General features: G+C 41.9%; 1 protein-coding gene across 3 annotated transcripts in view; it reads right to left on the bottom strand.

The window, feature by feature from the left end:
* The window catches only part of LOC117723774 (microtubule-associated serine/threonine-protein kinase 4), a 349,397-nt gene that overhangs the window by 267,816 nt on the left and 60,046 nt on the right, over positions 1 to 21,535 (bottom strand). For all 3 annotated transcript variants that reach the window (XM_076916253.1, XM_076916254.1, XM_076916258.1), the window contains exon 2: positions 13,865 to 13,896. In XM_076916253.1, the coding sequence (XP_076772368.1) occupies positions 13,865 to 13,896 (32 nt within the window). The remainder of the gene's footprint in view (positions 1 to 13,864; positions 13,897 to 21,535) is intronic.

The raw sequence follows: 21,535 nt of genomic DNA, 5'->3' as shown, positions 1-21,535 counted from the left end.
TTTGGGATTTCTAGATCAGAGATGTAGCAGACTTATTTATAAAGGCCAAAATTTATCAATTTCCTGAGTGTCATCTGGAAGTGAATGGATAATCAGACACGCAACAGAATATTACCTAGCAATATAAAGCATTAGTAGTAACATTTGCAACAACTGTTAGAACACGGATAGGCTATAAAATAGTCATATTAAGTGAAAAAAGTCAACCAAAAAGGGGATGTGGAGGAGGGATGTTATTTACAGTATCATTCCATTTAACATTTTTAAAGTGAACCTACTCTCTAGGGATGAGAAGCATCTATAGTTGCCTGGGGTACATGGGTGGTTGGAGTAATACAGACAGAGGAACCCCACAGGGAAGAAGGGAGGTTCACATTCTTGCTGCTGGTGGTGGTTGTATTTGCATGCTTCATTTCTGTGCTTTTAATTTTGCAGTAGATACAGAATCCCATGCACGTAAGGCAAAGCACACTATCACGGAGCATCCACACAACCCCAAATGTAGACTAGAAACTGTGTGCATTTTCTTGCCTATGAACTAGGTCTCAGTACAACTGCCTTCATAGTGGGAGTATTTAAAAGTAACTTTAATTGTTCTATAGTAATTGTTGCCTCCAAGGCTTACTGGCTCCATCTGCTAACGTGGGCCTAGTCCTGGAAGGTTCTAGCCTCAGTACAATCTAATCTACGCCTAGATGTTTTTCAGCATCTGAGACTTACTGCTGAATAAACTCATCCTTTCTAGCCCTTTCTGAACTCTTGCTGCTGGTGAGTTCAACTCAGCTGTGTGGCTCAAAACTCCTCTCTATGCTGACTTATTCAAATTAGATTTTCTTAGATTCTGACTGAATTGCTCTGCTTAGTTGCATACTAACTTTGACAATATGTTCTAATCTTCTGGCTACTTCTCATTCTCTGGCTCTCTCTGTCTTCACCTGTGTCTAGCTTGTTCTCTCTCTGCAACCTGTCTCTGTACAACTGTCTCAGTAAAACTGCTTCCTCCTTTTTCTTCTCCTTCTGCCCCACTACCTCTTATGTTGCCTCTTTCCTCTCTCTCTTCTTGTGAGAGTTGGGTAGATACTATCCTGACAAATCTTTCTCTGATTCATCACTTTATCTGCCACTCAATTAGACATCACTTTCAAATATGGGTGTTTCCTTTTACAATCTAACTTTATCTTCACTGTTTGAGATTAAAGATGTAGACTAAGGGTATGTCTGTATTCAATCCAGAGTAGTCACAAGATGTTGGATTAACATTCCTCTACAGAGCAAAACTGTAATGTCAGTTGGTAGATCACTATGGGGTAGAAGACCACTTGGGGGAATTCTATTAGGATATATATATATGTGTGTGTGTGTGTGTATATATGTATATATACGTGTATGTATATATATATATACATATATATCTAGCTCCTATATATATACATACATATATATATATATATATATATATATATATATATGTATGTATGTATTGGAACAGCTGAAGTTGGCTCATGCTACATGGGATTCCAGAAAAGGAAGCAATTGGAGGGATGGCTGTTTTAAAAGTCTGCTAATGGCTTCAGTGCAATAGAACTCCCAGTTCTTTGGTGCGTTGACATAATGTAGTCTAGATGCCCGGTCGCGGTAGATGTGGTATGCACTAGTGTGTGGATTCATTTGGCAGAGCCTCTGGAAGTGCTGAGCAAACATATTTGCTATGATTCTTCTCTAAGAAATCTGCAAAGATGAGCTAGGTGTAATGGCACACACCTTTAATTCCAGCACGCGGAAGCAGAGAGGCAAGCAAATCTCTTAGTGCAAGGCCAGCCTGATCTGGAGAGTGAGTTCCAGGACATCGAGGGCTGTTATACAGAGAAACCCTTTCTTGAAAAGAGAAGCTGGTAATGGGGCATGGGGAGAGATTCGTAAAGCTGAGACTGGGAGGAGGGGGCATAGGGATGTGGGATATAAAGCGAATGAATAAATAAATTTGCAAGGACAACCACTGCCATTGCTATTCTATGTTCCTCACGATGTATAATGCAGACACCTGGAGCAAAATACACAGAGAAAGAACAACAGAAGGAAAGATGGAAACAAACTGAAACAGACCTGGTATAAAAATAAGGACCCTGAATTCTCAAGGATAATAATTAAGTTATGGGCCCTACCCAAAGTTTATGACAATATTTGTCCGTGATTCTACCAGAATCAACTACATTAACATACAAATAATACCTTAGAATGCCAGCATTGTTCTCCTAATACAGGAAACCTGTGTAGCAATCTATTAATTCATCTCAGCACGTGATGTCAACTGCGGTTTTCAAACACCCTTCAGCTCTTCCAAGTGCTCTGTAGCATTTAACATTTAAACTAATTTATTCTAGACACAGAAAGCAAAAAAGAAAACCTTTTGCTTATTCTTTCACATGGCTGACTCTTGATTTGTTATGATCCTAAAGACTGTGCTTTACACCCTGAACTACAAACCCCATGGTGAACACATTCATGTGACACTGGAAATAAATATGAACACTTGTAGCTTCAGCAAGGAGGCCAAGAGGAACAGAGATAAGGAGACACACAACTCTCATTCCCCCAACCCACCACTCACCCTCCTGCCATCCTGTGTCCACCCAGAGGGTAGGTGACCACTTCCTGAAAACACACATGATCACTTATTCACAACAGCTACACTTGTGGAAGTCACACAGTGCCAAGTGCTTAAAAAACAATGCCCTCTTCAGTTGCTTAAGAAATAAATCTCAGTGCTAACCTCTGCCTCTACTCTGGCTTGTCTCATTAAAAATGTATCCACACTACCGCTACACGAAAAGCTACCACCATGGAAAGCCATGTTTAAGGGAGCTGGGACTCCACACTGGGTGTCTCAGTAAGGTTAACGCTATGGATCTGTATGACACACCAAAAGTTAAAAATCCGTTCTCCTTGTGCAATATGGATACAAAGGATATCCTACATTTTTCCCTTCTTCTTTTCTTAGGCAGGGTTTTACACAGCCCTGGCTGTCTTTGAACTCAGCAGAGGATGACCTTGGACTTCCAGTCCTCTTGTCTCCACCTTCCTAAGGGCTGAAATTCTACAGTGTTAGAGACTGGACAGAGACAATGCTGTCAGCCAAGTGATCTACCAACTGAGCAACCCCAGAGCTCAACAGATTTGGGTTCGTTTCTCTGTCTCTCTCTCTCTCTCCTCTGTCTCTCCTCTGTCTCTCCTCTTGTCTCTCCCCTCCCCTCCCCTCCCTCCTCTCCCCTCCCTCCCCTCCTCTCCCCTCCCTCCCCTCCCCTCCCCTCCCCCCTCTCTCTCTGTTTTAATAAAGCAAGAACATTTCCATAAAAGCAACTACGAGATATCCAAATATTTATGAGAGATTGTATTACAAGCATTTCAAAAACATTTCCCCAAATTCTATAAATTCTATATACACATTTAAATTTATTAACTAGAATTTCCATCCTAAGGACATACCAGCTCAGCGGGTAAAGAGCTTACTCTGTAAGCATAGAAACTTGAATTCAGGTCAACAGCACCCACATAAAAGCCTACAGCAGTATTGCATGCCTGTAACCCTAGCACTGGTTAGTGGATCCAAGGGCCCTGCTGCCTAGGTAGTCCAGAGAACTCTTCAATGAGAGAATCTTGTCTCAAAAAATAAGGAAAAGACTGACAGACAAAAGTTCTCCATTTATCTATGGTCTGCACAGACACATTCTCTCTCTCTCTCTCTCTCTCTCTCTCTCTCTCTCTCTCTCTCTCTCATACACACACACACACACACACACACACACAGAGTATCCCATGTATACACATATACATAAAGATTTTTCATACTAAGATATTAAAAAGAAACTTCTTATGTGAGATGCTAACTTATTCATATCTATAGGACAATCAAATTTATATAGTCGATCAAACCTTTTACTCTCATTTATGTCAACTGGACTATCTGTGCAGAATTTCCTAATGACAGAAAAATGTCTGGGAAAATGTTGTGGGAAGGGAATCAAGCCCTGGAGAGTCTCTAGGAAGGAGTGTGGGGTGCCTAAAGGTTCCATGGGCTCGCCTTACATTCTAATGTGTGAATACAGAGACATCCTCAGTTTAACCCAGAAGAAATGACTTTACATAACAATAGGTTAAAAAACAAAGCAAGTACAGTCTTATGAAGAAAAAAAAATCCCAGCCAAATCTCAGAGGAGACTGAAGAAGAGAGAGAAAGAAACCACCAAAGTACTTGATTTTCCCAGGCCACCACAGAGTAAGGAACGAGGATTTGAAGCCTCCTCAAGAGACTCACAGATATGAGGGAAGCCCACTTCTCCCTTGTTCCTGCCTGTGCACCAAAGGGCCTAATTTGCTTCTACACAATGGGGTAAATGAGAACAATAGTGAATTCAGAGGACTGCTCACATGTCTAGCTGGATGATGAATATATATAGGAGTTGCCAGTTACCACAGCTGGGCACTAGAGCCCCCTGACTGGGGCAGCTATAACTGATCTCTTTATCATTCTGGGGTACACTTTGTTCCTGGTGGTGCTGGGGGTTTTGACTAGTGTGTTTTCCCTTGGCTGCAGTAGTAAGTGGAAACTTTTAAGAACTTGCCTGACACTCCAGAATATTCAAAGACGCTGTGACAAATTGGTGAAGGGGGCACACTGTGAAGCTTACTCATTATTTGGGCTACAATATGGCGGTCAATGTCAAGCTTTGTATCTACAGAACAAATAGCCATGGTCTGACTAAGACTCAAGCATGTTGGCCTCAAGACTAAACGATCACACCCCAGTCCATGGTAGTTGGGGACCCTAAATTCTCCTCGTGTTTCAGAATCAATTTTACTGGTTGAGTCCAACAGGTCCCAAACCTTCTAAGTTGCTAGTTCATCACTGATCAAATAAAGCAGGTTTAAATAAAGTTTCTCTCAAGGATTTCCCCAGATTTGAATCCTATGACTAAATGTTTTCATTTTCCTCAACACTTACCTGTCTCAAACCACAGTTCCAAGAAGTGACCTTACAATGTCCTGTGGAAGAATTGATTGTTCTGGGAAAGGGGCCACTAAGCACTGGGAGCTGGAACTCCTACATTCTGGTAATATAATGACAGTGTGTCTGTCCCCGTGATATAGGCAGAAACCTAAGGTTATGGCAAGTACAGTATAAGTCCTACCCAAAGCCATGAAGCTATCTGCCCTCTCTCAGAAAATCTGACAAAACAGCCTCCTAGAAAATGCTTACTAAAATGGTGTGGCTTTAAAAGTATTTCCTGGCGGGCGGTGGTGGCGCACGCCTTTAATCCCAGCACTTGGGAGACAGAGGCAGGCGGATTTTTGAGTTCAAGGCCAGCCTGGTCTATAGAGTGAGTTCCAGGACAGCCAGGGCTATACAGAGAAACCCTGTCTCGAAAAACCATAAATAAATAAATAAATAAATAAATAAATAAATAAATAAATAAATAAAATTAAATAAAAAATAAAAGTATTTCCTCAGGGCTGGAGAGTTGGTGAAGAGCACATAGGTTCTTGGAGAGGACCTGAGATCAGTTCCTAGCACCCACACAGAAGTTCACAACCATCTGTAGTTCCTGTTCCAGGGAATCTGATGCCCTCTCCTGTACTCCGTGAGCACCAGACATGTGCATGGTGTACACACAGGCATACAGGCAAAATGCTCATACACATGAAAAAATAAAATAAGTCTTTAAAAAATGTTTTAGAGGAGGAGGAGGGAGAGGAGGATTACTTCTGCTGCCTACTTGGTAGATTTTTGGCTAACCCAACAGCTATAAACACATGACATTGGGCTTATTATATTTTCCAATACTTAACAAATACACTGTACAAAGGTATGCTAGCATAATCACAAACATTTAAAAAATATTAATTTCACCCTCTCAACAATTCCAGGATGGAGTAACATTTCCATCTTGCAGATGAGAGATGAAGGTGCAGAGAAGTGAAGTAGCCTTCAGGGTCCCAGAGCTGCTTAATGGGCAGTGACCAAATTCAAATCACGGCAATGCTTCAAAGCCCTATCTAGTGACTTCCCACAGATCAGCAGACCGGAGAAGGTAACTTTTAGTGAGAGATCTGTCTGCTCCCAGCCCTCTTGTCACAGTATAAACTGAAAAGGAACTGCCTATGGAAAACAATTCCCAGATTCTGTTAGACTCTAATTAGCTAATATTTTTCTAGTAAGCATGAAATTTATAACCTCCCTTCATACATCTGAGGACTCAAAGGACCAGCTTCACTGACATAGACCCCAAAGCTCACCCAAAAATTGTAGTTCACAGCTGGAAATGGTGTTTCAGATTCCCCTTAAGAATTTGTGTGCTTCCCCCACCCTACCTCGCCATTCTAATCTCCATGTTTAGAAGTACATATGAATTTTGGTGACCCTAAACTACATCTCAAGATAACCCAACCCTCTTCCCTGGAGCAGAATGAAGGAAGGTCTTTCTTTGATTTCCAAAGGTAAGTGCCCCACCCCCACCCCAACTGTTTTGCCCACCCCCCCCCCCCCCCATCACTGCAGGGCAGACAGACCCATGCCTGAGAAGGAAAGCTGCAGATGCATGCTAAATGCCACGCTGGCTACTCCATGAATATATAAATGTAGCTGACATTCTCCAAGCCAGAATTCCTCTCTTTACTCTAGGATATATTACACCACTCGCTCTCTCTTTATATAAACATGCCACTTTAAATGCTAATTCAGACGCAACACTCGATTTTTTTCCCCTTCATTTTGTTTTTGGATTTCTAACATTCAACATGACACTGGCCTTCTATTTGGCTTTGACAGTAGATATTCTGAATTCTTACTTCAATATTTGTGAGGGAGTGCTACAGAGAAAATAAATTTGTTTTAAAACATAGCCAAATATGGTTTGTATGGCTTCTAATTTGCTTGAATTAAATCCCTTTCTTCTCTTTCCAGAAATGTTGCCTTTGTCTTGCTGGAGATCTCACGAATCTTTTGTAAATCTATTGTAAAACTAAGGTGATTCTCTCTCCCTGCATTCTGGAAATAACCTCATTTTATCCAAATGACTTTTCGAAACAACCAGGCAAGGCATAATGTTCTGCACTTAAGTCTTTTTTAAAAGTATACAGAACTATACATGATGAATTGCATTCACCTGAGCCTATTCAATGACTTATAAGGTCACTAGCTAGCTTGTCTCAAAATGAGGAATTCCAAACTCAGAAATGCCCCAATTCAGTACAGAGAACTCAAATGTATCTCTTGTAAGACACACTCTAGTCTCAGGTCCAGAAATCTCAGCTCCACCAGGATCTCCAGGGACCAGCACTATTCTCTGCTTTGAAGGCCCTAAGCACTCTGGACAACTAACATTCTCTCTGTCTCTGTCTGTCTCTGTCTGTCTCTGTCTGTCTCTGTCTCTGTCTCTGTCTCTGTCTCTGTCTCTCTCTCTCTCTCTCTCTCTGTCTCTCTCTCTCTCTCTGGGTCCCTCTTACTTCCCACAGTATCCCTGGATACCCTTTGGCTCTGCTTATATAAGGAAGATAGCCAGGAAGAAGTGGAATAAGTTTACTGCCTTGGGTGTATTTATTAATCTATTTGTATAGGAAGGCTTTTCAACGTCTACTCAAACATCCTGCACACTTGTATCTGGACACTTTTGCTGAAAGGCAGTGACAGGGACCCCAAATGAGTAGTAAAAGCATGGCAGTTGTGCCTCATTGTGTGTCTTTCTGTCTGCTTTACTTTGGCAGAAGGCACAGGACAACAGCAAAACCTCACACACAGGTGAGAAAAACTGCCTGTCAATGATGTCTTACACTAGTAGAGAAATGCTTATCTTTTTGGAGGAAGACTTCCCCTCAAGGGATAAAGGCTGCAAGGGCACCTGGCAGAAGTTAGGAGTAAGACTATAACCAAGCTGACCAGGCTCTGATCCGGTATACCCTGACTGATCTGCTCTCTCCAGTATGGTTCTTGCCCTTCCCTTTCTTAGTCAGTTTAGACACTTTTTGGAGCTGTTTAGACTCCTTTTCAACACTCTAAATTTGCTAGTTATCTGGCAGCAAGTTGGGTTCCTTATCTTTGGGGCTCTACCGAGCAAATCAGCAGCTCTTTTGAATTATTTAGGGACCCGCTAATATGACAAGAAAGCGTGAACTCTATAATTTCTGTGTTTGAAACTACCAGGGGACATTATGGTACACAGAAAAACAAGTGTGTCTAGGAGATCTATACTGTAAATTATATAATCATGGAAATACTAAGTTTACTGTCTTGAGGCTCACTAGAGAGAATTCTGGCTGACTAGCCCTTTGTAAATGGAAAGATAAAACATGATGACTATCTGAGGGTACATCCTGAACCAATGTGCTCTCAAATGCCTTATGCCTTTTATGCACTAGCATATTCGTCTATGATGATTGGATTGGAGGCTAAAGGTCTGATGGCAAAGCTCCCTTAGAGGTTCATCGGCATGAGGGATTCCTGGACTCTGACCATACAGGTACTTCCTCTGGCCCATTCTGGGTATAAGTGCTCTCTCTAGCCCACTCTAGGTGTCTCTAGTTGACTTGGGTCTTAGCAGAGGTATGGGGTATAGAACGCCATGATGTGCAGCACTCTTGTAAAGGGGTGCATACAAAGAACAGATATCCAAGAACAACTTAGGGTGTCAAGGTCTCCTTTATGCGTTTATATTTCCAAAATGGCTACAATGAACAAATACTTTCTGTTTCTTATGATTACTTGGCTATCTAATTGGCATGTTGGGCTGGGTGGCCAAACCTAGCATGTCAAGACAGCCAGAGTCCATGTTTTTAACCTAAAACACCAGTCACATGGCCAGCCCACCAGAAATCTCCCACTAAGGAGATTTTTGCTGTACCCCAAGGCAGATACATGTAAGTACAGTATTAAAGGGAACTACCTTCAAGATCCACATGAATGCACTGCTGGTTCTCAGAAGTATCAGAGGATGGAGATGGGCTCTGCTCTACATATAAGTGAGGAGCTGAGCTTCCTACTGGCCTAGCACAGTCTATTTAGACTCCTAATGTACATCTACCATGACTGGCACTAGTGGGCTATAGTTACTTTCAGAACTATGAAAGGAAAGGGTGCAGAGAGAAGAAACGGAAGTTGGCGAAGATGCCAGTGTTGTTGCTATATCAAAAAAGTAAAATAGAACAAGGCACTGCACCCGACTCTCGGTGCCGTTCTTTGGCAGGTGCACATCCCTCTCTAGAGCTTCCATGTACATTGGGAGCTGCTTCTGCTTTGGGTTCCTGCTGCTGGAACCCTAAAGCCCATCTCTAAAGGTTGAGTGGCCTAAGAATACAAAGCTGAAAAACCACCCAAAGACCCTCCACTGCTTCTACAAGAATAAAGAGGTCAGTGTAGTGAGTTTATAGATTTGCAGGCCCACAAGGCTCCGTGCAGAAACACAACAAAGCTCACAATTAAACATGGTAGAGGGAAGAGCAGGTCAAGTAGGGAGAATCTATTGCTAAGGGTAGATACTACAGTTTCATTTGCTTTGAGGAAAAATCTGAAAGCCCATTTAAAAAGTAGGAGGAAAGGGGGGTGGGAAGAACTGGCTCTAGCCAATTTCTTGCTCCTCTCTCCAGGGCATAACACTGCAGAGACACTCTAGGGAGTGTCTATTTTTTCCATTAAAAAAAATAAAATAAAAGCCTCTGTCCTGGGGAGCTGTTTATTTAGGCAATTAACAAAGCACAAAGGGGCCCTTTAGGAATATGCGGTAATTGCCAGGGATGCCCAGCTTTTCTTCCTAGATGTCCATCAGTTCATCTTTGCCTTTTCCACCTTTTCCACTTTCTTTGCCTAAAAGCAAACTCCCTAGGGGCAGCTTTCTATTTTAAAATGCCAGGCAAGTCCTCAATAGGAGACCAGCAATGCCAACAGAGAGAGAGAGAGAGAGAGAGAGAGAGAGAGAGAGAGAGAGAGAGAGAGAGAGAGAGAGGTGACCAGCCAAATAAAAATCATGTCAGGAGAGTCTGTGTGTCTCAGGCTGAATTGATGACACCAAGGATATAGAATCTGCCACTCTGCCAGAGGATCTGTCTCAGCAGACAGGCTTGGTGAAAGGAGCTGCGGAGATCTAGCTGAGTGTGTGTACTCTGTAAGAGGCTACCTGACGAGTGGGAGGTAGGTTTGTGTCTATTCCACAAACAGCATACTGGAGACATTCCTGCATCAGGCTTTCTGCTTGGCAGGAAGAAGAGCCAGAATCAAGTTCTGAAGCTCAAAGTTGTAATTCATCACTGAAAGAACAATGATCTCATTTTTCCTCCTTGCCTACCTGCTGGCAACATATCAGAAGCAGTTTTAAGAGTTTTAAGAGAGCCCTGAAACCTCTGCACACAGTTTCGTGTATGCTCTGTCATTAGCCCATAGTGTCCGACACAGGGACCCTCCGAGTATTATAAAGCTGCAGTCATTTGTGGCGATCTTCATCAAGAGATTAAAAAACTATCAAGAAACAAAATACAGCTATGATCCACCCTCATATTTGAAATAGAGTTTTAAAAGATCTATTTACGTTATTTTTATCCTTGGGTAAGGATTTGGTTTAAAGCTTCAATTGCACTTTCATACAATCAAGAAAATTAAGTCATAGATATAATTTCTTCTATGTATACCTACATACTTCGCACCACAGCCTCATTAGTGATACACAAAGCTCCTCCCTATAAGAGCCACATGAATGCCATCTCTGTCATTTTCTATAGTTGCAACTTTTCACACAAAGCTGCTTCCCACGCTCGCCTCACACTGCTATGGTAAGGGTGTTCGGGAACAGCGGGAACTTTGCGGCATCCTTTACATTTCATAGTGGAAATGCTGCCTTCTCTCTGGGACTTGTTCATCATCGTAGCGGTCTCAATATTTAACCTTCTAGGTAGTACTCCTTTGCATAGCTCTAACAACACCACGATTCTGACAGACCGCGAGGAGAGATGGAACATGGAGTGAGGTAACTTAAGGTCCAAAGAAACGGAAGGAAAAGACTGCTCCGGGAATCAGAGACCCAAAGCCTTCGCTGAATGGAAAAGCGGAGCTAAAATCCACCTAATACAGCAAGCTGGCACAGAGATAAGATTGAGGCCTAAAGAAGATTAGAGTACTGGGAAGCCTCAGGGGAGACTTAGCGAGGTCACATTTTATCTAGTAACATCTTGCCTAGAAGGCAGTTCCCTTGGCTTTTCTTGCCTCTTGTTCTTTGCACTATGGGCTCAAGGTCTTCCTCAACTCTGGCACCTTTTCAACTTTATATAAGACCATAGAGTCTTCAGTGAGCACCCTTCAAAATGACTGCAAAAAGTTAGAAAACTAAATTACATTGTCTAGAAATTATCATTTGCTTTCATACTCTCTCAATCATAAGAAAGCATACTTTCTCCTTTTAATTTATGAAAATTTTATTTTTAAATGTAGCATATGTGTGTGTGTGTGTGTGTTTTGGACTGCACATACAAAAGTTATTTTTAGCGTATTCAAAACAAAACTCAAAAATCTCAAACAAGGCTAACAGATTCTATAAGTTTCAAAGCAACAGAAATGCAATTCTAAAATAAAAAACTTCAGGATGCACAAATTAGAAGCAGCAAATAATACATCAAGCCAAAGTCATCAGCTCCCTCTGAGGCACAGTCCCTCTGACAAGTTCAGTCTCGCGACTTGGGGAGCAAGGACAGTAAGGCCTAAAGTGTGCCCTGTGCCGTGCTCACTGCTAACCTGGAAAGTGAAAAGACTCAACCCAACAGCAGGGGGCTGGAGTGATGGCCCAGTATTCCTGCAAAAGAGCACAGAAGTTGAAAGCCTTTGCTAGGAGACATTTTCACAGCACACAAGGTGAGAAAGTGGTAGTAAAACAATCCCGTACTGTGACACTGGCTGAAGCCAGCGCCTCAAAAAGCTATGCTGTCTTCTTCCATTAGGTTTCTGTTAAAATGAACCTGCCACTGGTTTTAAACGCATTTCTTTTTCTTGGTGTCATAAAGGACTGCACATGCAGAGAATAATCACTGGCTCTCTGTGTGGTATTCACCGAGAAAGCTGAAGGCTGTATCATCTGACATCGTTAATTCTTTGAGGGTGACTGTAGTCAATATACAATTGTGTTTATTTGGGGGCTGATTCATTTGGAATTACTAATTTTCACAAAATTCACTGAAATCGGAGGCCTCGTGTTAACCTCCTCCACCTGTTTCATTCTGCCACCCAATAAATCAATTAGTTTTTAATTAGAGAAGGGACCTTCAAGGCGCAGGCTCCAAATACAGTTCATTATCTTAAAAAACAAAACAAAACAAAACAAAAAAACAAAACAAAAACCAGAAAAACAATGATTCTATTTTTCTCAAGTGAAGGAATGTATGTATTTTTCCCTCTATCATGTGTTTTCACGTGGATTCATGGCTATCAGCTAAAATGAACAGAACTCAGTCCTCAACGTGAAAGCAACATTTAGCTCTTAAATAGAGACAATAAATTTAATTCCTTAACCTGTATGAGCTTTTGATAGTTGTTGGAAATATACGAAAGTATCTATGGAGAACTACTATAAAGGCTAAAGCAAAATCTGACCAAATTTCTAAGATTCTCAAACAAAGTATTAGAGAACAATTCAGGGTGCTTAAGAACTAAATCAGAAGTATAGGGGAAACAAGCCTGCTTGTCTGCAAAGGGCTCTCAGGCAGTTTTTCTACTTTTTTCACCTCTGATTTCTCATTGTGATGAGAAATATCACAAGTTTGAGTTTGGGGAACAGGGTCCTAACCATGACACAGAAAAAGAAAGCATTTAATCCCAAGGGTACTTCTGAATGAAGGATGAGGCCAGGGTGTTCATCTCAAGCTAGGAAGTAAGGCCAGGAGCTGGAGTCAGTGATGAAAACACTTGGCAGTCTAAGCTTGAGGTCTAAGAAATAAAATGGTTTAGAAAGCCCAGGACAGCTAGGCTACGTAGAGAAACTGTGTCTCAAAACAAAACAAAACAAATGAAAACAAACAACAAAAAATGTTTTAAAAAGTTCACAAATTTTGCTGTTTAAGTTTCATCAAAAGATGAATATAGTCAACATAGAGTTTTTTACTCATCCACAGTGAGATTAGCCAGTCTTATCTTAAATACTCCATTTTAAGAGGAACTGTACCACAGACTTCAACACAAACCTGATAGAAAACCCCGAAAGTTCAAATTCAGCCCATAAGGAGCGCTAACAGTGAGAAAGGTATCCTACAGGCAGCAAAGCATTAAGGGACAAGTTCACTTTGGAAATGCCTGTTGAATAAAACTGTGATCTGCACAAGTATAGAATTAGCCTTAAAAGTGAGAGGTGGAGATATAGTACAGAGAATCAAGTCGAGGTCTGCAAATCTGCCGTTTTAATACAAGGGTATCATATGCATCATTTCAACAAGAGTGAATCTAACAGCAGGAAGTGTGGCTCACTCAAAGACTTCATCCTTTCAAGTGTCAAAAAATCTGTAACAAAGAACAACCACAGATTTCAAGAATATATGGAAACATATTAACTCCTGATTCAGGACACTTTGTGTTATCTGCAGATCAAATCACATTTTTGCTTGGCTATATAGCTGAATTTTTACGATCCTTTTAGGAGTTAGTAAGAGTTCATTCATAATACCCATACACAGATCCAGCAAATCATAATGAAATCATTACTCTTTGCCTTTTATAAATAAATTCATGTTATTTGGTTGATTCATTAATCTTTCAATCACTATCAAATGACCACGTTACAATCACCAATAATGATCATATTACACACAAAGCAGAAAGAAATTGAGGAAAGAGAGTCCTTGTACTTACAGACTTCCTCTTCGAGGGAGGCTCAGCTCCTTCTGCAAAAGAAAAGAGAAAACACACATGGGAGATGCCACACCAGCCAAAGTCACCAAGACATTAAGTAATATGAATAGACATTATCAGACTCAATTTGTCCTTGTCAAGACACCAAAGACTACAATGACATAATTTTAGGTTGGATCCCTCCCAACACCACACTCTTGCTATGGAAAAGAAGTCTGAAGGAGAAGTTTATACTACAGATAGCTGATCTGATTCAGAAGCCTATAACCATTTAATCAAGGCCGCTTGACTGAAATACTGAGCTGAGTTGTACTGTCCCATAGCTGAGGAAAGTCTGAAGGATCAGGGAGCCTATTTAGACCAGCAATAGACAAAAGCAGGAGAGATTTCAGAGCATTATAATTAACTGAAAGGTGAAATGAAAAGGGCAATTAGATTATTAAGTCAGGCCGACTTACCCTCCAAGGAAACAAATGCAGGCAAAACACTACACATACCAAACACCACACTCTGTTATTTGAAAGGGAGCCTGCAACTGGATTTTCTTCTGAAATTACTTCTCAAAACGAATGCTATTTCTTTCTTAGGTATTGAAAAGTAGGTTAATGAACCTCTCTAAAAGGTAACCAGACAGCCACAATTACCAGAGTGTTTATAGTTCTAAAGCACGCTCTCACACTTACCTCAAATTAAGATCATTATCCTCAGAATCACAGAGAGGCAAGGAAACAGCAATATAAACCCCTCACAACCACCCAGGTAAGCAAACAAACCACACACAAAATCCTGACTCAGACATATTCCATCCACTACAGACATTCCAGAGGCCCCGATCCTGACGGATTACTTGATGACAGTAATCAAAGAAGCCGGAGCCATGAGTCCAAAGCCACCTTAAACTCAAAATTCAGTACACTACAAATTCCGAAGAGGCTGAATTTGACCATTCAACCCAGAATGCTCATTTTTGGTGTTTTCTAGAAGCTTCAGCATCATCTTTGGAATGGTGTCCCCACCCCCACCCCATCCCCGGCTTCACACTCACCTTGCCTGCCCTCTATTTTTGTTGGATCCTGAATGTTTGTCATGCCTCAGACATCACTTCTAAACAGTGCAATTTACTCTAGCACAGCTTATAGAAAATGGCCTTGAGAGCATCCGAGGAGAGGCAAGGAAGATATGTGGCAAGGGCTTGAGACATAAAGATGCCTCCCCGCCAACTTATAAATATGTTCCCATACGGAGTTACCATAATGTATCACTGGTTAGTGATCGGGAGAACAATCAGTAATTTAAGAAATGAAGCACCCTCCTCCCCCAGAGTGAACATCTTCTTTGTTTGTTTTTATATTTCCCCTTTTGAATCTCTGATTATCTGCCAAAAAATTACAGTGCTTGTTAATGCTGGCTTCCTGATTCTAAAGTGGAAATGCACCTTTATCCACTGATGACAAGAAGACAGTCTTTAAACAGGATAGTCTCCTCAGGGGCTGAAATGCACACAGAAAACCAATGGACAATTTTCTGTACATGAATCTTTGATTAAGCAAACACTAGAAATTAGTTTTGTATTTGGCCTTTTTTTTTTTAACGATTCCCTAAAAGTCATAACTCATTAGATTGTGTCTTCCAGGAAAGAACTGACCCACCTTGTTCAGCAAAAGGTCTACAGCCTAAAAGGTTATCATTGCTCTGGCAGAAACTTGATCAGACGGCAGCATAGATAATACCAGAGGTATCAGATGTGTGTGTGTGTGTGTGTGTGTTTAGTAATAAATAAATAAATAAATAAATAAATAAATAAATAAATACCAGATGTATCAAATATATAACGATATAAAGCGAGTAATAAATTTGATGCTATATCAACTATATATGCAAATAGAGAAGTCAGAAGACAGGAGAGGGAAAGGCCGAGTGGGTCGCTGATGGCTCAATCAATCATATTTCTCAAGAAACAACCCAATCATAAACTGGCTGTTTTGCTCCTGGAAAAAGCTGCTGAAAAAGCAAGATAAGGGGATAAGAACAGACTCTGTTTTTAATCAGAAGCCTTTCTGGTAGTCCTAGAGTTACGAGCTCTAAATAACGAGAAAGGCTGCAGTGGTTCGCACGGCTCCCCGGCACCACCGGACGGCACCTGTGCTTCCAGGGTGAGGAGCAGAGGACATTTAATAGGGCCACTGTCAGCTGACCTGGAGCCACCATGCTAACCAACCTGGAGGAGCTAATCCACCTGACGGCTTGAATGTCAGGCTCAGGATGGGAAACTCAATTTGGTAGCAAATTGGAATCAGATGTGATGGTAATAAAGTGAGAGAAATGAATGTGTCGTGGCCAAGACCTTGTGAACAGTAGCTGCCTGAGTCTGCAAATACCAGGGGGTCAGCGACTAACTGCAGGCCGGGCAGGCGGTGGCTACTGCCCTAACGTATAGACCACATGCTAATAAATCAGCACAGGTCAGACACAAATGAACAGCATCAGGGCGTTTTACGGCCTAAGCCCCCATGGTACTCCATGTGTGTGTCTTCATTTGCTTTTTTCCTTACTGTCGGGATAAGGTCACTGACGCATACTCAGATAATTAGGTAAGATGTGTGTGTTGGCCCAGGTCATAAAGCAAAGCTAGCACCTGGTATATAGGGCGTATGTGTTACAGGCTGTACTAGGCAAGAACTGGAGGTGGATCAGGGAATGGGGTACAAAGCAAATGAAGGGACAGGAAGCATCTACATGAACTAAACATGCTTATTATTTCCAGAGTAAGAACATATTTAAGAAGATTAAAGTATTATTTTTTGTGGATACTGATTACTCAGTGACTTTGTTTTATTTATTTATTTATTTATTTATTTATTTATTGGTGTGGGGGGGAGGTTGTTATTTGAGTTTTTGTTTTTGTCTTGAAACAGAGTCTCAGGTTGTAGCCTAGATTGGCAATGTCCTCCTCCCTCAGACTCTCAAGTGCTGTGAGCCAATGCACTTGTTCTCAGTGGCTAAATATATTTTAGACAGCTTATTTATCACTATTTTCTTACTATATACTCTGTTCCATTTCTAAGAATGTTAAATTGCTAACTTGAAAATTAGTATGAAGTATAAATAATTTTTTTTGAGACTTGAGACTTGTCTTTTTTTTTTTTTTTTTTTTTTTTTTTAGATCTCTCAGTAAGACTGAGCATGGCTTGAACAGTGTGCTCACATATAACCCCAGCACCAAGGAGGCTGAGGCAGGAGGAATTCTTGATCCCAAGAGATGGAAGCCACTCTGGGATATATGTAGCAAGAGCCATAGCTCAAAAAAAAAAAAAAAAGACGGACTAAGCAGAAGAACTAATGATATTTTTAAAAGTCCCTCCCCCACCCCCCATTTAAGAAGAAAACTCATGCAGAGTTCAGGATGACAAGAGAAATTCAACAAGTGTGAGCCTTTACCAGCCAGCCTCAGCCTCAAATGGTGGAAAATGGCTTGCAAGGAAGACGGCATGAGGTACTTCCATATGAAGAAGGTGTCCTTCTACACTGTATTAAAGAGCTAGGTGTGGGACACAGAACAGAAAGAAAGCTCACAGAGGAGTCAAAATTAGGAACCCGAGGTATTTTTGGAATTTGATGGAACAGAAGCTCGGCATGAGCGTGTAACAAACATCAAGACTGTCGTCCACATGTGCTGTCATCATGAAGTGTCTCACGGGTAGATGGATGCATGAATATGGGTTTAAGAACAAGGCTGGGGCTCCAGAGAGACTGGAATCCTCAGCATGTAAGATGGTATGGAGAGAAATAAGCCTGGTGGGTAGGGAAGAGAGAAGAGTTGGAAGAAACAGATGAAACAGCCAGGACAAGATCCCGAAGCATTCACAAAGGATTTAGGCACTAAGGAGCAGCAGAAGAGACCGGGTCTCCTCAAAGCGATAGAAACTGAAGCAGCCTGACCTTATTTTGCGGGCCCAAACCAGCACTTTCTATGGTAACATGACTGTGTCAGAAACTGGGTCAGAACCAGGAAATTTAAGTCCAATAACACTACCTACTCGGCACAAGCACTCTTAGTGCACTTTGAAAGGGAGACGTGTCAGAGAGCGCCTCCTACTGGTTGTGATTCTGTCTCTCTGTCTTTATCTCGTGGCTCCTGGCAGGTTTCTAACGCAGGTGGCAGGCGGCAGGCGGTTGGTTGCTTCTGGGTCTCTTGATCCAGCTGCCAACAGGGCAATCAGAAGAAATATGAGCTTTCCTCATGAGCACAAAGAGAAGTAGGGCAAAAGCCACCAAATTCATACACGGGGAACTCTTCCAAGATGGAGACTGTGCAGCTTGCCTCCCCTAAAACCTGAAGACAAACAGCAGGGCAGAAACCAGAACTACCCCAAGTACTTTACAGAAAGGAGCAGGTCAAGCGGTCCTGTGCTTCCTCGTAGCTCTTCCCTTAGATACTGGCATCTTTATCTTCTGTTTAGGACATGCACTGGCCACTCATGGATGGGAACCATGAGGTGTAGGACAGGACAAAATAAAACCTATTTAAAGGCTACTCAGGGAAACAGATCCAGACTCTCAGTGAACCAAGAGGTATCAGCAGGTGCAAGATTGCACAATTTATAAACCACCAACCAAAGAATAAACATGGAGGGACCCATGGCTCCAGCTGCATATGTATCAGAGGATGGCCTTATCTGGCATCAATGAGAGGGGAGGCTCTTGGTTCTGTGAAGGCTTGATGCCCTAGTGTAGGGGAATGCTAGGGAGGTGAGGAGGGAGAGAGTATGTGGGTGCGTGGGTGAAGATTGGATTGGGGTTTGTGGAGGGGAAACCAGGAAGCAGTATAACATTTGAAATGTAAATAAATAAAATAACCAACAAAAAAAATTTTTTTTAAATATTTTGCTGTCTAACCTGGATATGTAAATGCTAACTGGGGGAGAAATGATGGGGAGATAAAACTCTGCTCAAGCAGAAGTTCTGAGCACTGGTTGATTTGGCTGAAGTAGAGATTCTGAAACATGACTACATTGAGGTCACCCAGGGAGCTTTAAAGAAATCCAGTACCTAAGCATGACCCCTAGAGAGCCAGAGAGGGAGGAAACATTGTTTGCAGCAATTGTTTATTAGAGGCTAGTTATTTCAAATCCCTTTAAAGACTATTGGTTTGTATAAACTTTTTACCTTAAGATTTTTTTTTTCCCTTTAGGGAATAGTAATTTCCTAGGCTGTCATTTGAGCAGCAAGGGCTAAGCTGTGATGTTATTTCCTGTGTGGGTGGGAAGTGACATAGGTGAAAAACCTATAGCGCCCCCATGCACCATTCCACAGCAGAATGCTCACTGCTGAACACAGAGGGAAAGCAGCCAGGGGTGGGTTCATCCAGAGACCAGCTCTCCTACAGGAATGCTCCTTGACTCTGTCACCAAGAGTTAGGTGACAGTAGAGGACAGAAAGGCTTGTATCCAAGATCTGGATCTCACATAGTGCTTCCTGACGAACCAGAGCAGAAGGCAAACTTGGTTCTTAAACAACCCCCGAAAACTTCAGGTACCTGCCTGAAAGCATAGACAAAGAAGAACTGAGATACCAAGACCACAGCAGTGAGATCTGAATTGAGTACAGGATACCAAAGCAGCCCCTCATTTCTTTCAGGATTTATTTTTCTTTCTCTGCCTAAAATCATAAAACCATTGCCTGTCTGGACAGGTTACCAAGTGTCCCCAATGAAAGTCCACAGGAGACCAGCAATTGACTAGAGTCACAAGCCCATCAGATAATGGTATTAAACCAAGGGCTGGGAGACGGCTTGTTTGGGTATCAATATTTGCTACACAAGTGTAAGAACCTGACATAAGATCCTCAGTATTCACCTAAAAAGTCAGGTGTGGTCATATATACCTGTGAACCCAGAACTATGGGGGTAGAGATAGAATTACTGGGGTTTGTTGGCTGCTAACTTAACTCCAGGCTCAATGAGAGACCCTGTTTCCAGAGATAAGGATGATGATAGAGAAGGACATCTGATGTCACCTTCTGGCCTCAGCTCATATGCATAGGTGCACATACACCTCTCCACATACAAACTACATGCATGTAACATGTAACATATCACACACACACACTTTGTCATCATCATCATCACCACCACCACCACCACCACCATCATCATCATCATCACCATCGTCATCGTCACCGTCACCATCAACACCACCACCACCACCATCACACCATTATCCTTATCTGACATCATTTCCCCCATCTAACCATTGTGAAAATAAGATGATGTTAGAGCCCTTTACATTGATCCAACAAAGCACCTGAGGCTGAGTAATCTTTAACATAAGACGTTTGTGCAGCTCACAGGTTTTGGAGGCTGGGATCCAAGTGAGAACATCTCTGCGCCTCACGGTGAATGGCCTCAGTGAATAGAGCATGTGCAGAATAGAGTTCATGGTAAAATTAAAAAAAAAAAAAAAGAGGGATCTAGGGGCCAGGATAGCTCTTCTTTTCCTTCCCTTCCTTTCCCTTCCCTTTCTTTTAAATAACAACCCGCTCCAGTTGTCCCATAAGAAGTGCAGAAAACCCTCCTGCAGATGGCATCCTGCGGATGGCCACACCACTCTGAACACACCTTATCTCCCATGAAGATGGCATCCCTGATGACCTAATTACTTCCCAGTATGTTCTACCTCATAAAGGTCTCCAGTCCATACCCAGGGCCAAGCATTCAAGACAAGACATGGGAGGCTGAGCGACAGGGGCTGATGAAAATACAATTGAGGGCGGGATTGTCAATGATGATTGCAAGATGAGGAGGACGAGGTGGACACCAGCTTTGCCCCTAGCATAACCGAAACAGACACATTATAAAGGCAAAACTGAAGTTATTCACTTGAGGTTCTATAAATTCGGTTACTGAGAAAGCAAAAAATCTTCTGCCAAGGGTGAAGACAAGGGCACATTTGGGGATTAAAGCAAGCGAAATGGGTTTTCTTTATTCAATCACACACTTTTTAGTAAAGGTTGACATGGCAGAGACCATGCCAGCTCTGGGGATAAAGGACTTCACTCAGTGGAAAATGCAGTGTGAAAGGGTCTGGGATGGAGGAGGATTCTTCAATGTATTCCACAGCAAAGGATAAGGATGCCGGGTTTCCTTTGAGGAAAGCCAGCACTGTTTCTTGCCCATAGATCACTGATATGCACAAAGGCAACTTGAGATAGAAACAATACAAGCCTTAGCTTCGAGAACAGTGGTTGTCAACTGGATGGGGGTGGTCACAACTTTTTTGGGGGTCGAATGATTCTTTTATAGGGGTTGCTTAAGGCCATTTAAAAACACAGAATTTTACATTATGGTTCATAACAGTAGCAAAATTACGGTTATGAAATACCAATGAAAATAATGTTATGATTGGGGGTCACCACAACGTGACGAAGAGTATTAAAGGGTCGCAGCATTAGAATGGTTGAGAACCACCGCACCAGAGGAAGCTCTGAACTAGTTAAGCAAGTAACAAAGCTCATTTTCCTGGGTCATAGAAATGAGTTGAAAGATAGCAAGAGGCTCAATTTGAGAAAAGCAGATGTAAAGTGATTCTCAATTGGAGAACCCAGGAAAGAGTTTCATACGCCTCATCCAAGAGGTAGGAAGCTTATGATAGACATCAAAGGTGGACAGGGGGA

The sequence above is a fragment of the Arvicanthis niloticus genome, chromosome 19, assembly GCF_011762505.2.
Source record: "Arvicanthis niloticus isolate mArvNil1 chromosome 19, mArvNil1.pat.X, whole genome shotgun sequence".
NCBI lineage: Eukaryota > Metazoa > Chordata > Mammalia > Rodentia > Muridae > Arvicanthis > Arvicanthis niloticus.
The sequence above is the reverse complement of the archived record's forward strand: the minus strand, read 5'-3'. Positions and strand labels throughout refer to the sequence as shown.